This window comes from Apium graveolens, chromosome 3 (assembly GCF_009905375.1).
Source record: "Apium graveolens cultivar Ventura chromosome 3, ASM990537v1, whole genome shotgun sequence".
Taxonomy (NCBI): Eukaryota; Viridiplantae; Streptophyta; class Magnoliopsida; order Apiales; family Apiaceae; genus Apium; species Apium graveolens.
In genome coordinates, this window is record NC_133649.1 from 158,391,084 (window position 1) to 158,414,167 (window position 23,084).

At 32.6% G+C, this 23,084-nt stretch overlaps 2 protein-coding genes across 5 annotated transcripts; both read right to left on the reverse strand.

Annotated features, from left to right (window-relative positions):
- Positions 1-85: 85 nt before the first annotated feature.
- LOC141712890 (protein disulfide-isomerase-like) lies at positions 86-9,350 on the reverse strand. Of its 4 annotated transcripts, XR_012571715.1 has the most exons (12): positions 9,020-9,345; positions 8,235-8,265; positions 7,833-8,120; positions 7,555-7,743; positions 7,310-7,435; positions 6,380-6,517; positions 6,184-6,303; positions 5,883-6,000; positions 4,982-5,094; positions 1,775-1,967; positions 1,297-1,403; positions 86-530 (listed from the first exon to the last, which is right to left on the reverse strand). XR_012571715.1 is itself a non-coding variant. In XM_074516008.1 (11 exons), the coding sequence occupies exons 1-10, from the start codon at positions 9,172-9,174 to the stop codon at positions 1,779-1,781; spliced, it is 1,467 nt and encodes a 488-aa protein (XP_074372109.1). In that variant the 5' UTR covers positions 9,175-9,346; the 3' UTR covers positions 86-530; positions 1,771-1,778. The 4 variants fall into 4 exon arrangements, 3 of the variants coding, with proteins under 3 accessions (XP_074372109.1, XP_074372108.1, XP_074372110.1); XM_074516008.1 differs by lacking the exon at positions 1,297-1,403 and having other exon boundaries at positions 1,771-1,967; positions 9,020-9,346; XM_074516007.1 differs by lacking the exon at positions 1,297-1,403 and having other exon boundaries at positions 9,020-9,343.
- Positions 9,351-11,861: 2,511 nt separating this feature from the next.
- LOC141712892 (uncharacterized) lies at positions 11,862-18,772 on the reverse strand. Its single transcript, XM_074516011.1, has 4 exons — positions 16,357-18,772; positions 14,855-15,069; positions 13,732-13,955; positions 11,862-12,995 (listed from the first exon to the last, which is right to left on the reverse strand). The coding sequence occupies exons 1-4, from the start codon at positions 18,125-18,127 to the stop codon at positions 12,206-12,208; spliced, it is 3,000 nt and encodes a 999-aa protein (XP_074372112.1). The 5' UTR covers positions 18,128-18,772; the 3' UTR covers positions 11,862-12,205.
- Between the last annotated feature and the right edge of the window lie 4,312 nt (positions 18,773-23,084).

The following is a 23,084-nucleotide window of genomic DNA, read 5'->3' on the forward strand; positions in this document are numbered from 1 at the left end:
CAGTGATCTAGAGAAAAGGGATTTCCAAGCAAGACCAAGCCAAATTTATTGTTTTTTTCATATCACAATATATAACATAAAGAGATCTAAACAAATTTGAATGTTTTATTCATGTGAAAAAATTACGTCTACAGCAACTTATTATTGTGTAAACGTGAGGAAAACTCAATTCAATGTAAAGAAGTACGAATTCAGACCACTAACAATCTGTATCACCCCAATTGCTGAAAATAAACAAGCCCTGAATCTTGACTGAAAATAGTCTCAAGGCCACAAAATTGTTGCATGGTGAACTAAGCCATGTCATTGCTAAAAATCACTACTGGTGGTGCATTAATTTGACAATACATACAAATAATAGTGGTCAATTAGTAGAAGGGCAGGCTTCCTACTTGGTGCCAATTCAACATACCAGTCAAGATGAAGAGATCAATCCCTTTCCCTCCTATTGTTGGACTTTGTTTAGTGCAAAAGCTGCCAAAAATTATGATCCACAAAGTTATGTCCTGGTCTCTGCTTCTTTCGGTACCCTACATGTATAAGAGGAAAATCATCAAAGGATATAAACACAAGTAGTTTAGATTTGATCATATACTATAACTTATATATTCCGTGATTTACAATGGTGAACTTACGGTATTTGACTTGGTATTCTGCAAGGATCAGGATTAGTCAATATCATCCCATATTCAATATCCCAGGAAATATGGTTTTATTACTACAACCTTGACATATCCTATACAGAGTTTTCATAATTCATAACATGTTTTAGAGGTAGCTCATACAGTTTTTATTGTTGATTAGAAACATTCCTAATCTAATACATTAGATCTTATCCATGCCAGGAATTTATTTACAATTCTATTTAGTATTCTTCTCATATAAAGCATATACTATTATCTGATTATTTTTAGAACATTAAATAAGAAATAATATACCAAGGATCTTATTAACAACTTAAAGAACAGAGAAAGGTAATACATTAATAATTAACAGCATAATTCAATACAGAATGTAGTATAAATTGAGGATGGTTCATTACCCACTACTCATTAGCTTAACTAAAAGTGGAATTATGGGTCCAATATCAAAGACATCTTCTTGCACATATAGATGACTAATGACTTGATTTCCATTTTTTTAAGTTCCATTTTGTCTGAAATTCTAATTAGACTATTACTGTTTACAAGCTTTGCTCTAAAATTAACACTCGAGTCATATCTATCTTTTTCTCAAGCGCCAAAGAGTACTCTATGAACTCAAAATTTCCCAAGACATTAGAAACCAGCAACTTACACTATATGGTTTCCATATGTGTCCGCCTCGAGTCACTCAATAGTCAACAACCTAAATTTGCTTGAACAAATTTATGGAGTTTACAATACTTGGTGTGTAAGTCAATCCTGAAAAAAAATGTTACGTTTGCAAGAAGAGAGCATTTCACCGAGTTGAGTGAGCAACCGCAAATGAATACGACAAATTGAAAGTAAAATTATTAATATGGATAAAAGGACCAAGAACTAACTATAAATGTAGTTTATTTATAGACCAAAATCTCAACTTCAACCCAAAACTCTCGTTCATTTTGTGACTCCTACTCTTATCCTGATCCATATTCCAACTAGTTCAGTATGATTAGTAATTAGAAGTTCTTCAAGATTCTCTTTTTCCGAAAAGCATTAATATTTAGATTGAACACAAAACAATATGCAGATAAATTTCTTTATGGTTAAATGTATACATGAAAACAAAATGTAACCTTAAATTTACCTACTTTATTACAGCTCTTCCTTTACAGGAGTTTGCTGAACATTTGTTTCACGATGCTTTTGAATAAAACGTAGTATATCTTTCTTCGTCCTGTCCCCTTGGTACTGTGATATGATTCCACTTGCAGACTTAAAGTACAAAGTTGGGTAACCTTGGACGTCAAAAGTCTTACTCGGTATATCATTCGCGGAAGCATCCTGGAAAGCAAAAGAAAAAGAAATGTATTATTTAGATGAGAAACCTAAGAAATTAAGACAAAACAAACTGAAAAAGAATAAAATTTAAACTACAAACCGCATGTACATATATATATATAAGGGGTGAGTTTCGGTACAAACTGTCTTAAGTTAAAACTTGCAAACTTTTTTTGTTCAACACATATATTACTTGGATTCAACATCATTTATTAAACTAATATTTAAAATTTTATTGAATTTCAAATTTTAATCAATTTATAATGAAAACATATTCATAAATTCTACAATTTTTTTAAAAATAGTTTGCAACATTTTTTACAAAGAATTGAATTGTTTTTATAAAGAGTGTTCAACATATATATAACTTGATTACACCATCTTTGGTTGAACAATACTTATACTTGTGTTAAATCTAAATATATAAAATAATTTTACATCGGTATGATTAAGAAACTTATTTGAAATTAATAATATTTCAAATTTGTATACCCTAATTTGGTATTATTGAATTAGTGAACTCCAGAAGGATCGTTGAGAATTATGCAATAATCAATCAAAAACATGTAATTGCACTTCAACACATCCCTATACTAAACAAATGAGATATTAAATTTGTACCCCAACTTAGTATTGGTGGACCCCGTATGATATTGAAGAATTAAATTATATGTATTCAACATAATTTTAATTATTATTAAATATGTGTTTAAACAAAATATTTGTGACATTGTAACTTAGAAAAATTTATCTGTGATCCTGAATATATATATATATACTATTATATTAAAGACGAAACAATGAAAATTTGGTCGGTAGTCGGTCTGATCACCGTAATTATAGTAATATTATTTAAAATAAAATACTCTCAGAAATAGATAAATATTCACAACATAATTATAATTTGGTTTAAACAAAATAATATATAAATTTCACACAGGCCGGGCTAAACAAAATTATACTATTGATCCCATCTTAATTAAAAAATAAAAATAAACAACATAAAGTTGGTTGGATTTGCAGGTTCGGGCTAAAATAAAATAATAAAGACCCCGCTCAAATAAAATAAAAATTTGAAAGAAAATCCGTTTGGTCGGTATAATGTCATCGGGCTAAAATAAAATAATATATATTAACAATTGGTCTAAAACAAAATAATATTCATCACGAACTAAAATAAATTTAAACAAAAAACTAAGTATAATTAGCCGGATTTGATTGATATGACAGGCCTGAACCTAAAATAAAGATTTGATTCCTCATGCTAAAACAAAGTTATAAATACAACCGAGAAAAATATATTATTGAATCGGGTTGGAAACAAAATCAAAATTTTAAAGGTAATTCGTTGATCGATATAATGTCATTATGCTAAAACAAAATAAAATATATGAATTATTCGATTTAAAATTAAATTATATTCACTGAGCTAAAATAAAATTTAAAACAAACTAGATGTAATTAGCTGGATTTGGTAGATATAAAGGGTATGTGGCTAAAAAAACAATGTATATTATTGATCTACGCTAAAACCAAAATTATATTTCAAACTAAAGATGATTATTATATCATTGATCCGGGCTAAAATAAAATTAAAATGTATTTAATTCGTTGGTAGGTTTAATATAGGTTTAGAAGAGTGGGATAATAACAAGGATCCGACCCTGATAGCCAAAATATTAAAGTTTGATAGTTGATTTGTGTGTGCAATGTTTGGATTTATATAAATTGCGGGTTTTCTTTAAATTCTATAACATAAGTATTATTTTAATAAAATGAAAATAGAGTTGATTCCTTTGTCGCAGTATAATTGCATCAAACTAAAATAATCAAAATAGCTCATCTAGGTTAAAAAAAATTATACAATTGATTCATTATAAATCAAAATTACAATAAAAAACTAATTAGACCAACTAAAATAAAATAATATGTACTTTGATCCGGGCTTACATAAATTTTTTACCATTGATGCATAAATTTTTACCATTGATCCGGGATTACACAAATTAAACTAATGTAAATCTGAATATAGTTAGTTGGATTTGGTCGATTAAAAGACTAAAGATAATTCATATACTATTGATTTGAGCTAAAATTTAGCTTTTAATTTAAACATAATTATCTTTTATAAAAACATCTTTAAATATCAATAAAATTATAAATTTCAATCCCTACATTACTTTTTAAACTAAAATATCACTAACTTATACACCCGTGTGAATATTTTTAATTATTATCAAATCATATTATTAAAATTTCAAATAAATAAATTTTATAGCTTAAAATTTTCACTTCAAATTAAATTCATAAAATTATATAATATTAAAAACAATCCGTGCATCGCACGGGTTTTAGGCTAATATACATACACACACACATATATATATATATATAATTGCACTCTATAAAACAGTCTTACATAAAAAATAAGGAAGAACACCATCATAACACTTTATTTTTCATTAGAATTAATTTCTAAATATACAATATTTAACAACAATTAAGCTTAACATATCGTATCTAACATAGAATCTCATCTAAATTTAAAATCAAATGTAACATATAATCTAGGATAGAATATAGTATAGAATCTTATATACAAATGACTTCAATTAAATAATGTTCTCCAGGTTCATGGCATATCATAGCATGACAAAAGAAGTACATATATGTATCAGCCACTAATGTAACTATTTGGAATGGGCGCTGCAAAATAGCAATAATTGTGCAATTCTTAATATAGCATTGTAGTGCTTCAGTACAGCAAGTACTATTAGACAACTAACACTGGTATATCCGTATGAATACAGGACCCCCTCTCACATAGATCCACCCATATGCAAAATTGACCTCAGTGAAATAGCATTTCCTCAATATACATGCATGCACATAGTAACACATATACCCGCACAAAAAATAGAATTAACATCTGAACTGACCAATAGTTTCAAACTTAGATATGAAACCACATTTTAAAAAACACCAGATTGACAGATTAAAGACAGCTGACAACTTACAATCTTTGCAATAACAATTTCGGCATCATTACCAAATGAGAGGGCAACTTCATCCAAAATCGGAGCCAATTTTTTACAATGTCCGCACCAAGGCGCATAAAATTCAATGAGAACTGCATAATCAGACTCAAATATCAGATCTATGAATTTCAAAAAAATAACTACCAAGAAATACATCATATACTGTATGATATTATCTGTAATGCAAAACTAAGATGATCTAAATCTTTTATTTTTATGCTATTTCATGCATTATGCTATCATTCCTATAAAGATGATGTTCAACAGTTATGCTACATGACTTCGTCATAAGGAACAAACAAGCAAACTGGTAAAGATGGTTTCGCTGTTATTCTTCACCGAGCAAGAACCAATTTAATTTCTTTTATAGTTACTATCCTAACAACACATCACCAAAGCACTGTAGACCGTGGACAGCAAAAAAAAGTGAAGAGGACCAAAAAATAATACAAAATTAAACTATGACTATCTTCCACTTTCTTCCTCTCATTCTCTGGTTCTTTCTTTCCTCCAGCATTGTCCTATATTCAGTTGCACTCGATTATTTTAATGCAAATAGTTTGGTTGGCTCTTGCTACTATTAGTTTTTTTTTAAAAAAACCTTAACCTTAACCATCCTCGTCACAGAATTTTCTGTAATTAATAACACTAATAGTCATTCTGCATGATAAAAATGCAAGGGAAAAGAATCATAATTAAATAAATTAGTTTCCTCCTTAGTTTCCGTAAATGGAATCTGATATATTTAAAACACTGCAAGTAAGTACTTGAACAAGCATTTTATAGCTGATAAAAGTAGTATGTAACTGCTTAACAAAAGAAACATTTGTAAAATATGCAACAAAAAACAAATTATGAGTATGCTAATAGTAGACCTGACCATTTTTTTCAGATTTAGAAACCATGTCCGCAAAGCTGTCACCAACTACCACCTTAACCGGTTCACTGTTGACCTTGGGCACAGGCTCTGATTTTATAAATGGCTGTACATTGCCATCCTGCAGTTATAAACTACAATTAGCTGCAATCAAATTATTCTCCAAATACCACTTCCTCTTTGAAAATGATCAATAACAAACCTTTGTCTTACTAAAATAAAAGATTTATCAAATTACATTACCAGTGAAGGCTGCTAAGAAACTAGAAACAAACATAGATAACCATTATAAAGCTAGAGCAACCTTGTAATCCTTCACCCATGGCGCAATTTGATCAGGCTCCACATGTGTTTTTAGGTATTTTTGTCCATCAGTGGTCTGGATAAGGATGAGAGGCACGTGATCCTCTTTAAGACCATAGATCTGTTCATTTGAACCAAAACATAATCAGAATACAAGAACCTTTCACACGTGGTACCAAAAAACAATTTTGCCCAACCTGAAAAGCTTGTGCACTAGTCTCAACATCTCCCATCAAAAAAATTATTCCCTGTCCCTTAAATTGCAGAGCAACGTCGTGTAGTTTTGATTTAAAAGCATCATAAAGATCACTGCTGAAGTTCATAAACAGCAAACCCTACAAGACCGCTTATCATAGATAATTTAGTCTTGGGTTCATATAAATATAGGGAACAGCAACAACGCATCCTATTAAGCCCTAAACATAAATATTGAAATGCACAAGCTGCTTGACAAAAAAAGAAAGAAAAGCACAAGCTGCATTGAAGCAAAACAAAAATGAAATACTGTACGTTAAATGTCAATAACTAAGTTGTAAAACAAATGAAGCAGAAACTGGAAAAAGCATCTGAATTTGTGCAAACCAAACAACGTAAAACAAATCATAACTACAGATAGACAAAGAAACCAAATGTCTGAGACTAAATTAAAAGTCCAAATTAACTTATATAGAGTGGTTGTCCTATAACAACTTATTACTTAAAATTCACTTATAAGTAACAAAAATTGATATCATCCTCACACAAGTAACTTTTAGTACTTTTTTGTCATAGTTTAGTTTAATTTTAAGAACTTATAGACTAAACATGATCAACTGAAATCTAAAAAAGATAACTTATATACCAAGTTGAATATTTACTCAGAGTATCACTTGAATTTTCTTAGGTAAGCCAACCAGGCCCTAAAACAGCTGCTTTAAATCTTAAGCATAAGGTTGATAGATAAAGAATTAGCATCTTGACCGCACCATGAAGAAGAAATGTAGTTTGGGTAATATTCAAACATAAATCATACAAAAATTCTTTAACAGTAAAAATACAATATTCGAGTTTAAAACTGATGGTGTACATACTCTGCTGGCAAAGCAACTTTTTACATATTTAACAAACAACAGAGTAATAACACTAACCTTCGCATTAGGACTGTTGAAGAATTTTATAACGAACGGATAATTGCTCGGGTCTTTGTTAAATAGAGTCACAATAGGAATACTTGCTTCTTCAACCGATTTTTCTAAAGTGTCAACACTGAAATCCTGCAATCACGATTCTATATCATAGACTTGGACAGATCTTCATGTCTAGCAAAGAAACTACGGATTGCACATAAAGCAGTATGCCGGCAGAATTCTATTAGAAGAAAATATAATTTAACCTGGAAATCAACAACGAGCTCATCAAATGGCTTAAACAACCTGACCGTAGGTTCAGACAATGACGAGTCACCACGCGGCAAGTGTTTTGCTTCTAATGTATGGCCAAACTGGTAGTCTGACCGCAACTTTTCAGAAAGAGTTGTGAAATTTTCAAACTTCTCTCCAGAGAATTCTGGGAAAATTCCAACCTGATTAATATATTCATGAATACATCTTTTTTTGGTCCAAAACAGTAAGAGTGAGAAGAGAAGAAAGAAACAACTATCAAGACACTTACAACAGCAATTTTGTTGTCAACAATAAGCTCGCCAGCATCATCGATGGACTTTATTTCCGTAGAAGCAGGACCACTTTGTTTCTTTAAATAGGTAACTATGCCATCTGCCTCACGAGGTCCTTTGTAATCTTGGACAATTGTCCCTCCATTTCTGATGATTTTAAGCGTTGGAAAACCTTTAATTTGATATGCACGTGCTAAAGCTTTGTTTCCCTCCTCATTGGCATCAACCTTTGCTAGCACAACTGGAGGATCATGGCTACTCAATATTTTTGCAGCCTTCTCGTACTGCAAAAGATTGAAATGTTATCAGATTTACCAAAAAAACTAAAATACGTCATCATAGTCTAGTGAGTTTGAAAATTTCCTATCACACAACTTAGAGGTACGGAGTACAATTACCTCAGGAGCCAGTTTCTTGCAGTGACCACACCTATCAACCATTATGGAAAAAATTGCATTACATACATTTAACATGATTTAAAGTTATCAAATGTGAATCACATATTTCGCTTCAATATGTAATAAATTTATTAGAACAGATAATTTTACAACAGAATCACACATGGGAATCACAATTGCAAATGCTTTTCGTAAGATAAAATTACTTATACCATCAATAGGACACTAGGACCTGAGTGACTATGCTTCAAAGTTACGTACTATTTGCCAAACTAAGTGATCAATAAATCTAGTAAAATCTAACGTATTACATGCATACTCATATACAATATTGAAAAACGAACACACATACACACACATATAAGATGAAGGAGCAATTTCTATCAGTCTCCTTTTGTCCAACGCCCAAAATCTGAAACAGTCTCCTCTAAAGTAGTCTTTGACATAACCTCAAACTAGGTAAAGAATTCGCGATGCATCAAAGTTTCACAATCAAATATCAATTTATTAGAAACACGGTTTATATATTTACTAATAAACTAAAAACCATAACTAACAACTAAATATCAAATCGAAACTAACAAGCTGCGGAGATATTTACATAAACTATCAACAGTAGGTCATTTCATTTTGAAATTAGATTTAGAACTGTTCCGCACAATTCAACAATATTAAGTGAGTTAATAAGCACAACAATGTATATCGAAAAAAACATCGAAATCGACTAACACGGATGGATCAGATGATACATATGTAATCACGTATTCAAAAGTAAATAAGATTACCAAGGAGCGTAAAATTCGACAACTAAAATGTTGTGTTTGGCGAGAGATTGAGTGAAATTAGATGAATCAAGTGTCAATACAAACTTGTTTTTAGCGTAAATTATGTTGATGGAGTAGAGTAATATAATGACGATCATCGGAACCCGAGACGCCATTGCCGGAGGAGCTGTGATTCAATTAGTGAATGTAACAGTGTGAGTCTGCTTAATCAGATCATCCCCCTCTATATTTCAGCTCTTTGTTTTGACTCCGTATGCATTTTGCTTTCTTTGTTCCAGCTTATTCGTTCCAAATTATTTACCAGCACATTACCATATTTTAGAGAAATTATCACATATACTGCCTTTTTTGAGTTTATTTTGAAAAAAATTTATAAGACATACAGTTTGCGATTACAAGTAATCAGATATGCAGCTATTTTTATGTTTTCTGAAATATTTTAATTTTTTGTTGATTGTATCAAGTAATAAAATTCTATTTTTATATCAGAGTTACAACATATCATTTTTATAAAATTACTAGGGCTAAAATGATATTATCAAAATTAAAGGGATGTAATATGTAAATAAATAAATTGTATGAGATACTTTGTAATAATTATTGAGCATAATCATTCAATGGGATATCCGGTCATTATATGTAAAATTACCCCAAGAAGATGTAATGAGCCAATTATTAGTAAACTCATCCTTATTGGGCAAAATATTTGGATTCTGACTCCATAATAATTCAGCATTCCCAATATATTTATATATTTGACTTATTTTTTAGATCAAAAGATAATAATGGATTGAAAATATATGACTAAATCTACGAGGCTAAAAAAAAATTTAGCTGCATTTCCTTTTCATACTTTGGTTCTATTAGAGCATATCTAATACTAAAAAATTCTTAATTAAATAATTTAGGTAATATATATGTGTTAAGTATGTGGCACTTTTTCAAATAATATGTAAACATTAATAGAAATTATAGATAATCATTTTTAATTGGCTATATTTGTACAACCAAGAAAATTATTAGGTATAATTTTATTTAATTAAAATATAAATAATATTATTAGAATATATATTGCACCCTTTAACTAAAATTTTATAAACTTTAGCTAAAATTTTATAAAATAATGATTGATAATTATTATAGTCAACTATTTTATATTTTAATATTAAAGATACTCTTAATTATTATAAAAATGGTTACAATTCTGATTTCAGGGTCCGATAAAACGATAGAAATTATAATCCATATAAGACTTGCAAGCAATCAAATCCCATATATCCTTAAACAATTACTACAATCTATTGTATAATCTCGCACTCTCGTATCATTAATGGGATTGACATTAAGAGCATCTATAATGAAATTTTTTTTAGCAAGAATAGTAGGTGTAACAAATTATACATGATTTGTATAATTTTGAGAACTTAAATTATACAAAAATTTTAGCTAAAATTATAGACAGTTGAGTTATATGGGCTAATTTTGTGGAACTTCTCAAGAACAATAACAAAATTTTAAATACAAATTTAATATTATAAACAACCACAAGTTCAACAAATTTTACATAATTATTATTTTATATTATTTTAACGAGTTAATTGCACTTTATAACCTATACATTTCATTTAAAATCAAAACAGGATATCTATTTTACAAAATACAGTTTGCAACCCTTAACTTTCAATATCAATTTTAACATGCATCCCTTCCGATTATAAAATTGAAATTGAGATGTTAATATTAATAACTAAAATTTCAAATCAATAAAAATATTTATTTTAATGCACTTTTTACATGAAAAAATATTATACTCTCTCCGTCTCACTGGATTCTTTACATTTGGGGACGTAAGACTTCCGTAAAGTATGGTTCCTAAATAATTTTAAATATATTTTTTTAAATAAAAATATAATGTAAAATGATTAAATTTTCTAAAAAAATTATTCTTTCACCTATTCCATTACTAACCATCTACATTATAATTAAACACCCCCAATTTAGATAGAATGCTCTATTCCTTACTAACCTCATTTTCTTCACAATTAAGTCATAACAATTTTGTCCATCTAATTATTTTTTTTCAAATATTACCTCCAACTCCCATTTATTTCCTTTACTTATATCCATTACATTCCATTCACCCAATCAAACACAACCTAAATATTTAAAATATATCTATCAAGCAAAATATATATTTATATATATAATCATAAAGTTCTTAAATGTATCTATATTTTATAATTTTAAAATTTACACTAAGTAAAATATATAATAGTTGACATTAATTTTATTTTTATAATTTGAAATTCTAATTTTAGTGTAATGTTAAAAAAATTTAAAATTATTATTTAAATATTTTGCTGAAGTTCAATTTTACCCTTCAAAATATAATATTTTTAACAAATTGATTAAAGGAGTGCATAATATAGTAAGTTAGGGATTACAAACTACATTTTAAAAGTAAATATATAGTTTTGTTATTCAAATAAAGATAGAGATTGCAAAATATAACTAACTCTATTTTAACCGGCCATTTTAGCTAATACCTTTGCAGATGCTCTTAATAATGTATAATGTGTAGCAAGCCTCTTAATAATGTGTAGCTCTTAATAAGGTTGCACAGCAAAGGGAAAGATGTTAAGAGCTGCACAGCAAAGGGACGTTTCCCTGATGCTGCAAGAGCTTGTTCACTCCTAAATATGTATGTGCGCACACACAAATAAACATGAATGAACAAAGGTACCTCAATCTTTAGTAACAGATTACTACCAAAATTGTTATGCTACCTTAACCCTTCTGTTTGTTTTACATATGAGACAAATGATCCACTCAACACAACAAATGAAATAATTAACCCATTTCTGTATATAATCCTACCTAACTAGTTCAGAAGGGTGTGCCAAAACCGGACTCCGAAACCAAAAAAAAAACCCGAAATCCAGGATGAGAATTTGGAAGGCTGAACTAAACAAAACTTCTTTAAGCTTCTCATAATCTATAACTACGCCTGTTCTGCTAACCTTACCTTTGTTTTCACTACCCTGACTCTAATCTGTACAATGTCTAATCTTAACTGTAAACTTCTCATTTTCTAAAAATTAGGTTCTGTCTTCTAAGACTGCCGGCTACTTGTAGGAATTCAGGTTTTTGCGTCAAGGAGTTCCTAGCTGTACCATTTTAATTTTCTTATGGGCCCTCTTCGAAAATCTGTAGCCTTACTTGCTCATGAGCTGTCAAAGCCAGTGATGAGAAGTTCTCAAGAGCCTTGAATATTGGAACCAAACCTCCTTGTAAACTACTAGAAGCTGCATCACGCACTAACTTCATAGCATCACTGTGTCGTATTCTCTCTTCTTCCAATCTCTTTCTCATTAAATCCAAGTCTACTTTAAGATCATCACGGCGTGAAATTCCACTGTCTGAGGCAACAACTGTTTTTCCTGACATTGCCTCTTGGTTTCGCCCTGGCTTCTCCCTCTCACCACGAAGCCCTTTTATCCGCTTGTCATAATCTTTTGCAAGGTACTCTGCTTTGAGCCTGTGACGTTGCTCTTCGTCTTGCCTCTCCCACAGATTTCGCAAATTCGAAGCAAAATGCTGCATTGAATTAGCAACCCCGTCTTCTTTCATAACTCCCATTGCTTGGTGCCAATCATGGCATGTTACAAAAATCAGAGGAGCTCCAATACGTCCCGGAGAGAAGGGTACAATTCCATCAGATGTTACTTCCGGTTCATGATCAAGACATTGAAAAAGCCATCCATTTAAAGACTCTACGTAGGACTTTTGGGCTGTAATCCAATCATTGAAGTAAGAGCACCAACTGCGGAGCTCCATTTCAAGTTCCATAGTGGCTTTCAACCTCGAATCTTTCTGCAATCCAGTTTTAGATCTCAATGTTCGTGTTTTACTATCCATGATAGCTTGAAACTGCTTCCGGTGACACTTGAGCATGAACTTCCACATCCTTGTGAGCCTGCAAGTTTAAATATATTATATGAGACATCATAGACAGAGGCACCAAGTATGAAGACATGTCGAGGCAATCTGATATTTATCACTGGTCATATCCCTCGTATATCAATCCTAAGCATATTTCATTAAGCCATACCCAGTCAGCCAGTTGTACTTCATTAACCATTATGATAATTTACTATCAAAACTAGAGTGTTCTGACTTCAGTTATTTATAACTGGACCATAACAAGGCATAACAGTACAGACTAGTGATAAGAAAAGCCATTGTGTCAGACAGCATCAGTAAGTTTTCTTTGCAGGAGACCAATATCTAATGTATTACATTATCATTGGCTGAATCAAATTTATCTTCTCCTTCAACATTTAAAGCAACTGTAATGTCAGGAAATAAAGTCTCACTTTTTCCCACTTTCCCTCATACACTACATGCATTTTAACTCCCTTGGTCCCAGTTCAATGTATTTAAGCAAACATGAAATAATTCACATCACTTAAAATTGCAACCTACCGAATCAACATGTAAAATTACCTTTTCCAGAGAGTAAACAGATACAAAAGTAACAGACAAAAGCTACTTAAATATTCTAGAAGAAAACACAAAACCCAAAACAACCATCAGCCGTTAGCTTAAATAGCAACACCTGGACATCAGTGGAACAGGTAAAAATAGGTGAATGTGAGCTTGTGTGTAGTATGCTACTCAGTTATCATCCATAGAAATCCTAATATCCATACCCATGAATCAATTTGGTGATCCTGGGTTGCAATTCCTCATCCCTCAGCTTATGAATCCTGCTTGAGATGGCCTCAATACCTCTCATGCAAACTTTAAGCTTTGTTAGTAAACTTCTAATAGATGCTCGTGTTGCATCAATTTTGCTAGACTCAGCTCCCTTGTCATCCAGAACTTTAAGCTTCTTGCACAACTTCTCATAATTAAGTCGTATCCTTTCTTCGACCTACATTCGACAATAATTTAAATGATATGATTAGGATAAGATTCCTATCTTAAAGTGCTGAAATAGCACACCAGATTTCAGAATACAATTTAAAAGCGACTGAAACAAACATGACACATAGAAGCATAATGTGGTCACTGGGCACCTGACTCTTTCTAAAAGAAAATACTCACATCTAACTTTTAAGTGCTCAAGTCATGTTGGACTACAATACGATTGTTGGAAGCAATTTACAGCATATTGTGTAGCCCTTGTAGAAACCTTTCAAACCTACAGTACTGCAGATATAAGATAATATTTTATAAAAAAAGATTTTGAGGTTGTCCAGATCACATTCAATTCATAATATATCTTCTCATAAAACACTTTAGAGAAGCCACTATTGTTTTTTAAAGGTTTACAACATAAAACACTGTGTGACTAAAATTGACAGAGCATACTATAATTGAATTCAGACAAGTTCTCGAGTAAATTTCGAGAAGCCAAATGTTAGTGTTCTGTAACAGCGGAGTAATAGTGATCTAAAGGCAGGGGAACAATATCTTCAGTTCATTAAACTTAAACTACAAATTAGTTCTTGGATCATTAATTCATTAAAATTTAAAGACAGGCTGGGTCTTGGACAAGGTGAAACCAAAATTTACAAAAAAAAATTAATAGTCCACCAAAATATTTAAATTTACTTTAGACTGGTTTGACATTTTTAGTATAGGAGTGAGCTATCCATTTGAAAAAAAATCAACACAACATCGACTCACTTCTGAATAGATACATTAAGTGTTGGGCATTTCAGGGGATACTTGACAATTTGACATCAGGCATATATATGACACTTTGGCATTAGGCATACATGATTCACTAAGATGGTGTGTATGGGTATAAATTAGCTTCATATATACCTTAACTTCCTTATATAGCCTTTTCTCCCATGCATAAAGCTCCTCCAAAATAGATGAGATGTTGCCATACTCAACATTTGTGTCCTTTCCAGAATTCTCATAATAGGATCTTGCAAGCTTTATTGTCTTTGAATCCACTCTGGCTGAAGGTCTAGAACTAGCTACTGACGATGCCGACAAAGGTGCTTTCCGATACATAATTCTGGACAATGCCACTGCATAAACACAAATAGGTCTATAAAATAGCAGGATAGATATCTATATATATATAAAATACTAACGAGAAGTACTATAATAACTAATCCATCAACAAGTAGCTAGTAAACTGGGAAAAGAAAAAATCAACTAAAATGTGACGGAACATGAACATAAAAAATCCAGCAGGTATAGCATTATTATCCAAGGTGAGATTTTGAGTTATAGATACTAAAACAAACCCATTCTCATGAGTCATGAAGGTCGGAAAGAACACAAAGCCATGTATTCTTAATTACCAAGTTAGTATTATCAACTTCATGTTTTGATCATCCAAGTAAAATGAAGTGTGGGACAGCAAGTCAAGGACACTTTTTTGCATAGGTCATTAAGATTGTACAATGACCTCATGCAAGTAAAATCCGACAATTTGATGATAGGTGTCTCTAGGCCTTCCAATATACGAATAGAATGAATTCTCAGAAACAGTCTGCTCTGTAAAGTTACTAGATCAAGACCAGGGTCATATGGAAAAATGTAGCTCTTACAAACACTTAAAAACAATCATTATGGTCATATAAAGCTATTCCTCTACACAGAAAATCAAAATATTGGCTTCAGATACAAGTAATATTGAAATAAGTGGTACAATCAAGAGTTCATTTAATATGAAAGTAAAGCATTCTGGAATCCAGCAGCATTGACTAACAGTGTTCAAAAAAGCCAATAGTCGGTCCTTCAATTTTTAGTAAATAGCTTATAGTTTATCCAATAATTTAGTAACTATCCAATAGTTCTTCCTTCAAAATTTAAGTACCTACTCATATGGAAGGGCTAATTGCAAAATAATCTAGCTAATGGGGATTTTAAAGCCTTTTACATCGCTCCCAGTCAGTCTCTTTCGGAGTTTTTAAACCCCGGTCCTGCAGCACCTACGCTATTCCTCCCACCATTTTCGCTACAAGCATTGTACAACACCATTCCGTACCCTTGAGTAACATGTTGATTATCAAAGAAAGATAGTTACTATTTCTAGATATCACAATTTTATATACTAATTAATCCTGTCTGATATGAGGCAGATTTCAAGTTCATCAGAATAGAAAAATGGAACTCTGGTAAATTATATAAAGACATTGTTGTCATGCAACAAAATCCCAATTATCTAATCTGAGCAACTCATGAATGATTTTGAGTTAATACTATATGTGCTTGCAAAAAAGGAAAAGGATGTTTAAGAAATTCAAGTAACTAGCAATATACATCCAGATTCAAGACTAGAAGAGAAATCAAAGTTTGATCCATACCTTTAAGCGCAGTTGCCTTTGGTAGATAGGGTAGCTTCCCAACCTCAAGCATCAATGCAACCTCTTTCCCATGATTGGAAGCAATCTCAAATTCATTCTTAATTTCACTAACAACCTCCTGAATATCTCGAGAACCATGCGTAGATAATGTGGTTAAGCTACTCGTCTTTGATGATTCAACATCATGATGTGACATTTCTTCTGCCTCAAAACTGACCCCACTTTTCTGCACATTATCATTCTCCGAGCTCATGGTTACAACTATTTCGGGACTGCCTTCTTCGCCTTTTGCAGAACTTAACGATTTTGCCTTGTTATTCCGTGATGGTCCTGCTCTAGAAGTGCCCTCACTTTGTACTGGTGGCATTGCCTTTTTACCTCCATCATTGTATGATGGCATTGCCTTCTTTCCTCTGTCATTGTATGATGGTATTGCCCTTGAAGCATCACCACTATGAGACGATACCATCCTGGGACTATCCTCACTTTCATGCGATCGAACATCTCTTGAACTTTCACCGTTTTTTGGTGGCATTGGTTTAGAAGTTCTATTTACATTATCATTCACATCATTTTGCTTGTGAACTTCTTTAATGATCCCTGCCTCTGTTTCTTCTTCTAAATCAGGAATTCCCTCCCTTTCCCTTACTTCGTCTGAATCTGGACTGCTAGCAATAGATCCATAATTAAAATTCTCTCCGTAATCAAAAAAGTTAAAAAAATCCCAACCAGAACCACTCGGGGGAGGAGGTGGAGGTGGAGGTGGATCAGCCCGAGGACCCGTATGGTTATTCATGGGAGGCCTTTCGGTTGGCCAACTTGTTGGAAACCCAAAGAATCCCCCAAGGTTCCCTGAGTATGAATTTGCATAACTAGGTGGTTCTTCGCCATGTATCACTGTATGAGCAGATGGCCCAGAACTTTTCATATAATATGCATACGAATTTGAACTCCCTCCATACTGTCCCCAACCTGTTCCATAGGGTTGATCTTCTATGTTCATTCCATAAGGTTGATCTACATTCATTCCATAAGGCTGATCTCCTACATTCATTCCATAAGGCTCAGTTACAGCATTCATAGCATAAGGCAGGTTCATTCCATAACCATATGACTGCCAATCCGACTGAACGGGTGGATTAAAATTAGCTTCATAACCATTAGGCCCCCATTGAGGATATGTATCTACTCCATAACTATCTGGCTCCCTACGAGGATATCTATCGACTCCATAACCATCCAGCTGAAAACCTCTTTTCCGAGCTGGGGGAACCTTTTTACCTCTAATATCCGGACTGTCATCATCTATATGAATATGACCACCACCATCCTCATCCTCATCATCTATGTGAATATGACCACCACCATCCTCATCCTCATCATCATCTATATGAATATGACCACTACCATCCTCATCATCATCTATATGAATATGACCATCATCGAAATCCAAGTCAGAATCCGATAAATGCAAATGACCCCCCTCATCATCATTCCTACTAGTACTACCCACATTCCTACTTTTGCCCCTTTTCCCCTCATCAGAAGGCAATGTAAGCACAGGCGAATCGAGAGGCGAATCGCCAACTACAAATTCCTCATCAACAAACCTACTAAGTGCGTCACCAAAATCAATCATAGCACGAAAATACAAAATATGAGCAGTAGAAAAAGCATACCTCTGATCAACTGCAGCTTTAATAAGTTCTTTTCTCTCCCTACACCTAATCACTAATGGCAAGTTATCAACTTTAGACCCCCCACAGCCCATATCAATAAACAAACACAAACCCTAATCCCAAAATTATCAAACCAGAGCAAACCAGTCATAACATTATAATAAAAAAACCCTAGATCAATCCACTATTTATAAAGGGTCTGAATAAAAATTCGATCTTGACAAGAATTTAATTAAAGAAGTTGTTAAAATTAAAATCTACTCATTACCATCCATACGAGAGGATGGAAAGCAGAGAAAAAAGGAATCTTTAAAATTATAGTTTCAAAAAATAAAAAATAAAAGAGGGTATTTTTATATGGTAAGTACAAGTACTAGTAATTAATTAAAAATTTACTACTTGGGAAACGTGAATCGGGGAACTGGGGAGATGGGGGTTTCTTGTTTTATAGTAAATAAAATCAAGAAATTGAATAGATTTGATTTGGGGTTTATTTTATAATTAAATTAAGAAAATGGGGGGGGGGGGGAGAAAGAGGGTTTTGGACAGAACAAGAAGAAGAGAAAGATGATGTTGGAAGGAGACAAAAGTTGATGATGTTATAACTGGTAACTCCATCTTCATCATATTTTTCTCTTTCATATATGTAAATGTGTTTGTATGTATGTGTATATCTATAATTTCTCTGACTATCTGTGCTGTAACCTGGAATTTTGCCGGTTCATCCTGCCATATGTAATAATGGAATGGGGTTCACCCTTTGTGCCTCATTAGGCTTTTTGGGTCCCATCTAGGAAAGTCCCCCTAGCCTTGATCTTTTTCGCTAGTTTGAATCCTTTTGCCTTTTTAAAATAAGTTTCGGTGGTGGTTGAACAAAATTGTCAATTTTAAAATATTGACTAACTTTCTATATTTTCCTTTTATTTAAATTTTCAAGTTGATAGATGTGTGCAACATTTTTTGAATTTTCTTTCAATTTCTTGTTTTCTAACTCATCATTATTAAAAATATATATATAAGTATAATGTACGCCAGAGAAGGTGCATTAGCTCCGGTTTGAGGGATTGAAAGCATATCATTACGGAAAAAGAGAAAAATAGGTATATGTCGGTTTTGGGATGATCAGTTAATATGTAGAGGGCGGCTTGTAGACGACCAATTCGAGTAGTTAAGTCTATTCGCAGTAATTTGCAACGACTTCGATTGTAGAGTTTTTATGATTGGAAATTGAAAGTATATCATTACGGAAAAAGTAAAAAATAGGTAGACAATGTCGGTTTTGGGATGGTCAGTTAAATAGGTAGATTGCGGCTTGTAGACGACCAGTTCGAGTATTTCGAGTAGTTAAGACTGTTTTCAGTAATTTGCAACGACTTCAGTTGTAGAGTTTTTATTATTGTTATTTATGTAGGGTTGCGTTATATTTTACTTCATATCTACTATTTTAAAAAATATATATTAAAATAAACTTATTTATAGTTGTTAGTGCTTGAGTTTTATATTTTTTAATTTTACATTCTGTAGGTTAAATATATTGTTTAATGTTAGGTCACACAACACTGTAGAAGGGGGTTGAATACAATGTTTATACAATCAAATTGATTTAACACAAGTATGTAACAAAGATCAAGTATATTCAATAAACTCTGTTACAATATGAACTGATGTTCTCTCTCAGTGATGAACAAATATCACTAAGAGCTGCTATGTTACAATGTATAATCTTCTCGAGAATAATAACACATATAGTGTAAACCCTAAGTCTGTGTTTATATAGTACACAGTTACAAGATATATTCTAAATGATATGGAATACAATTATGTCTCCTAAAATATTTCAATCAGATATCTTCTACAAATCTTCCAGTCTTCTAACTCTTTCCATGCATATCTTCTATTGTTTTAGTCTCGATCTTCTCCTGTAAATCAGCTTCATTCCTTATTTGAAAGTCTTTCCGCACTTAAGTTCTGATATGACCTTAAGTTCTTATATTAAGTTCTGACTTCCGGTAAGTCCTGATTTCAGTAAGTCCTGATTTGCCATGTTGTTAAGTTCTGAAAACTAAACACAAATCATATTAGACATGACATCTAAAATATATCTAACAATCTCCCCAACTTGTAAATTATGTAAAATATACAAGTTAATAGATTTGATGATGTCAAAAACATTTAAGTACAAATGCAATAAGAGTTTAACTAGATAACAAACTACAACTTACAGTCCTTGTAGCTTTTACCAATCTCACCGAGTCAATCTGAATCCAAAATGATTCTTGACAAAGCTTGATATCAGCTTTTTTTCTTTAATCCTCAGGACTTGAGATAGTGTAGTTTTGACTTGCTTCATCTCTTCATTCTGACTTCCAATCTGGTAGATTGCAGTCATTAAAACAGAGATATGGTTTCTTTCTAAACCATCATCCAGTCTTGTTACCCTAGGATGAGAAGAATCTTCATTGTAGCATAGGCATTTCTCTTTCAGTATCACTTCAAGCTTTGCAGAATTCTTCTTCATTGGAATTTCACTTCCATCATCTTCAACAATATTAGGAATGAATTCTGTAACCTGTTAGGGCGAAAACACGCGCTAATATTCACGCAAGTATACGCGTTCGCAAGTAGTATAAAATATAAATCAGATTCGTTCCCACAGAGACTGGTTTAGGTTAAGTTCAATTTATGCACCTATGCAACAATGTATGGTTATCGCTCAATGCTAAGACAAATAACAAATTGGGTTTTGATTAAACTAAGAGATTATACTAAAGAACATTAACTAAGAGAATTGAGGTTGAATTGCTATATATGACAAATATGGGATTCTAACTTCATTACTACTTCATTCAATAGCCTTATTGTTCTTAACCTTAGCATGTGATGGTGATGACACTAATCAGATAACAGAAACTGATAAACTGTTAGATATATTTGATAATGTCATGGCTAATGTATTTTATGTTTAGCTTTCAGATCTTACTTGAACATGATAAATCAGTACTTAACTGTTGATCAGTACTTATACTGGAAGTCAGGACTTAAGGATATCAGTACTTATGTTATCAGGAGATAATCATCAGAAGATAGATATCAGAACTTAAGTGCTGAATGACGATCAGATAAGGACAGTAGCTGATTAAAGGAAAGAAGATCAAGATAAACATAAGAAGAGATATGCATGAAGAAGAAATTCTGTAAAGAATGGAATACTTGGAAGAAAAGATATCTGATTGATATATTTTAGGAAGCAGAATTATATTCCATATCAATTAGCGATTATCTTATAACTGTGTAGTATATAAACACAGACATAGGGTTTACACTATAAGTGTTATCATTATTCGAGAAGATTATTCATTGTAACCCTAGCAGCTCTCGTGATATTGTTCATCACTGAGAGGTAACAGTTCCATACTGTAACAGAGTTTATTGTTTCAATAAAGTTTGTTTTCTGTTACTTAAGTTCTTAAAGTTCGATTTGAGTGTACTATACACTGTATTCACCCCCTCTTCAGTGTGTGTGTGACCTAACAAGTGGTATCAGAGCCTATCTGTTAACACACATACAGTTAAAGATCCAAACACAATCATGTCGGACACAGAAACTCCAACTAAGCCTACCAAAACTGAGGAACCACCAAAGACACAAATTCAGAGTCGGTATGAGACCATCAGATTTCCCATACTGAGACCATCTGAATATCCCATATGGAAGGTAAGGATGACCATGTTCCTGGAAGCAACAGATCCAGAATACCTTGATAGAATCAAGGAAGGCCCTCACAAACCAACCAAACTCGCTGTTGCTGTTGCAGGTGAAGCAGCAAAGACCGTACCAAAGGAGAAGAGTGATTATACTGCTGAAGATATAGCATCAATTGCAAAGAATGCCAAGGTACGACACTTACTGTATAGTGCCATTGATAATGTAATGTCAAACAGGGTAATCAACTGCAAGACTGCTAAGGAGATATGGGATGCTCTGGAAACAAGGTGTCAGGGAACGGAGACAATTAAGAAGAACAGGAAGACAATACTCACTCAAGAGTATGAACACTTTGACTCAAAGACTAATGAGTCATTGAATGATTTATATGATAGATTTGTCAAACTTTTGAATGATTTGTCATTGATTAATAAAGAGTATGATCTTGAAGATTCAAACCTTAAGTTCCTGTTAGCTCTTCCTGAATGCTGGGATTTGAAGGCAACGACAATAAGAGACAACTATAATCTTGATGAAACAACTCTTGACGAAATCTATGGTATGCTCAAGACTCATGAGCTTGAGATGGAACAAAGAAGCAAGAGGAAAGGAGGAAAGTCAAGGACAGTTGCTCTTAAGGCTGAAGAAGAATCCCCCAAAGCAGCTTCCTCAAAGAAAGACAAGGGTAAAGCTCTTTTCATAAAGTCTGATACTGAGTCATCAAGTTCTGAGAGTGATGATGACTCAGATTCTGAAAGCTTGCCTGAGACTGATGCTGATGAGGAGATGATGAAGCTGTGTGCTCTTATGGTGAAAGGAGTCACAAAGATTGCATACAGGAAGTTCAGGAAGGGAAAGAAGTTTTCCAGGAAAGGCATAAGTTCTGATAAGAAGAATTTCAGAAGATCTGAAGGCAGAGGAGGAAAGTCTGACAGAGGAGATTACACCAATGTTAAATGTTATAACTGTGGTGAGAAAGGCCACATATCTCCTGATTGCAAGAAGGTAAAGGGTGACAAAGGCAAGACTCTTGTCACAAAGCAGAAAAGCTGGACAGACACCTCAGACTCTGAAAGTGAGGAGAACTATGCATTGATGACAAATGCTGATAAATCAAGTGCTGAGAGCAGTTCTGAAGCTGCTGAAACAAAGGTACCTCAGACTACTTATGCTTTTCATACTGATGATATTAATGAGTTGAGAAGATATCTTAAAACCATGTTTGTTAGTTATAGAGATCAAACTTTAACATGTGTGAGATTAACTTCTGAAAATCTTGCATTTAAGAAAAGAAATGATTTCTTAGAAAAAGAGTTAGTCATGTGCCATCAAACTCAGAAGGA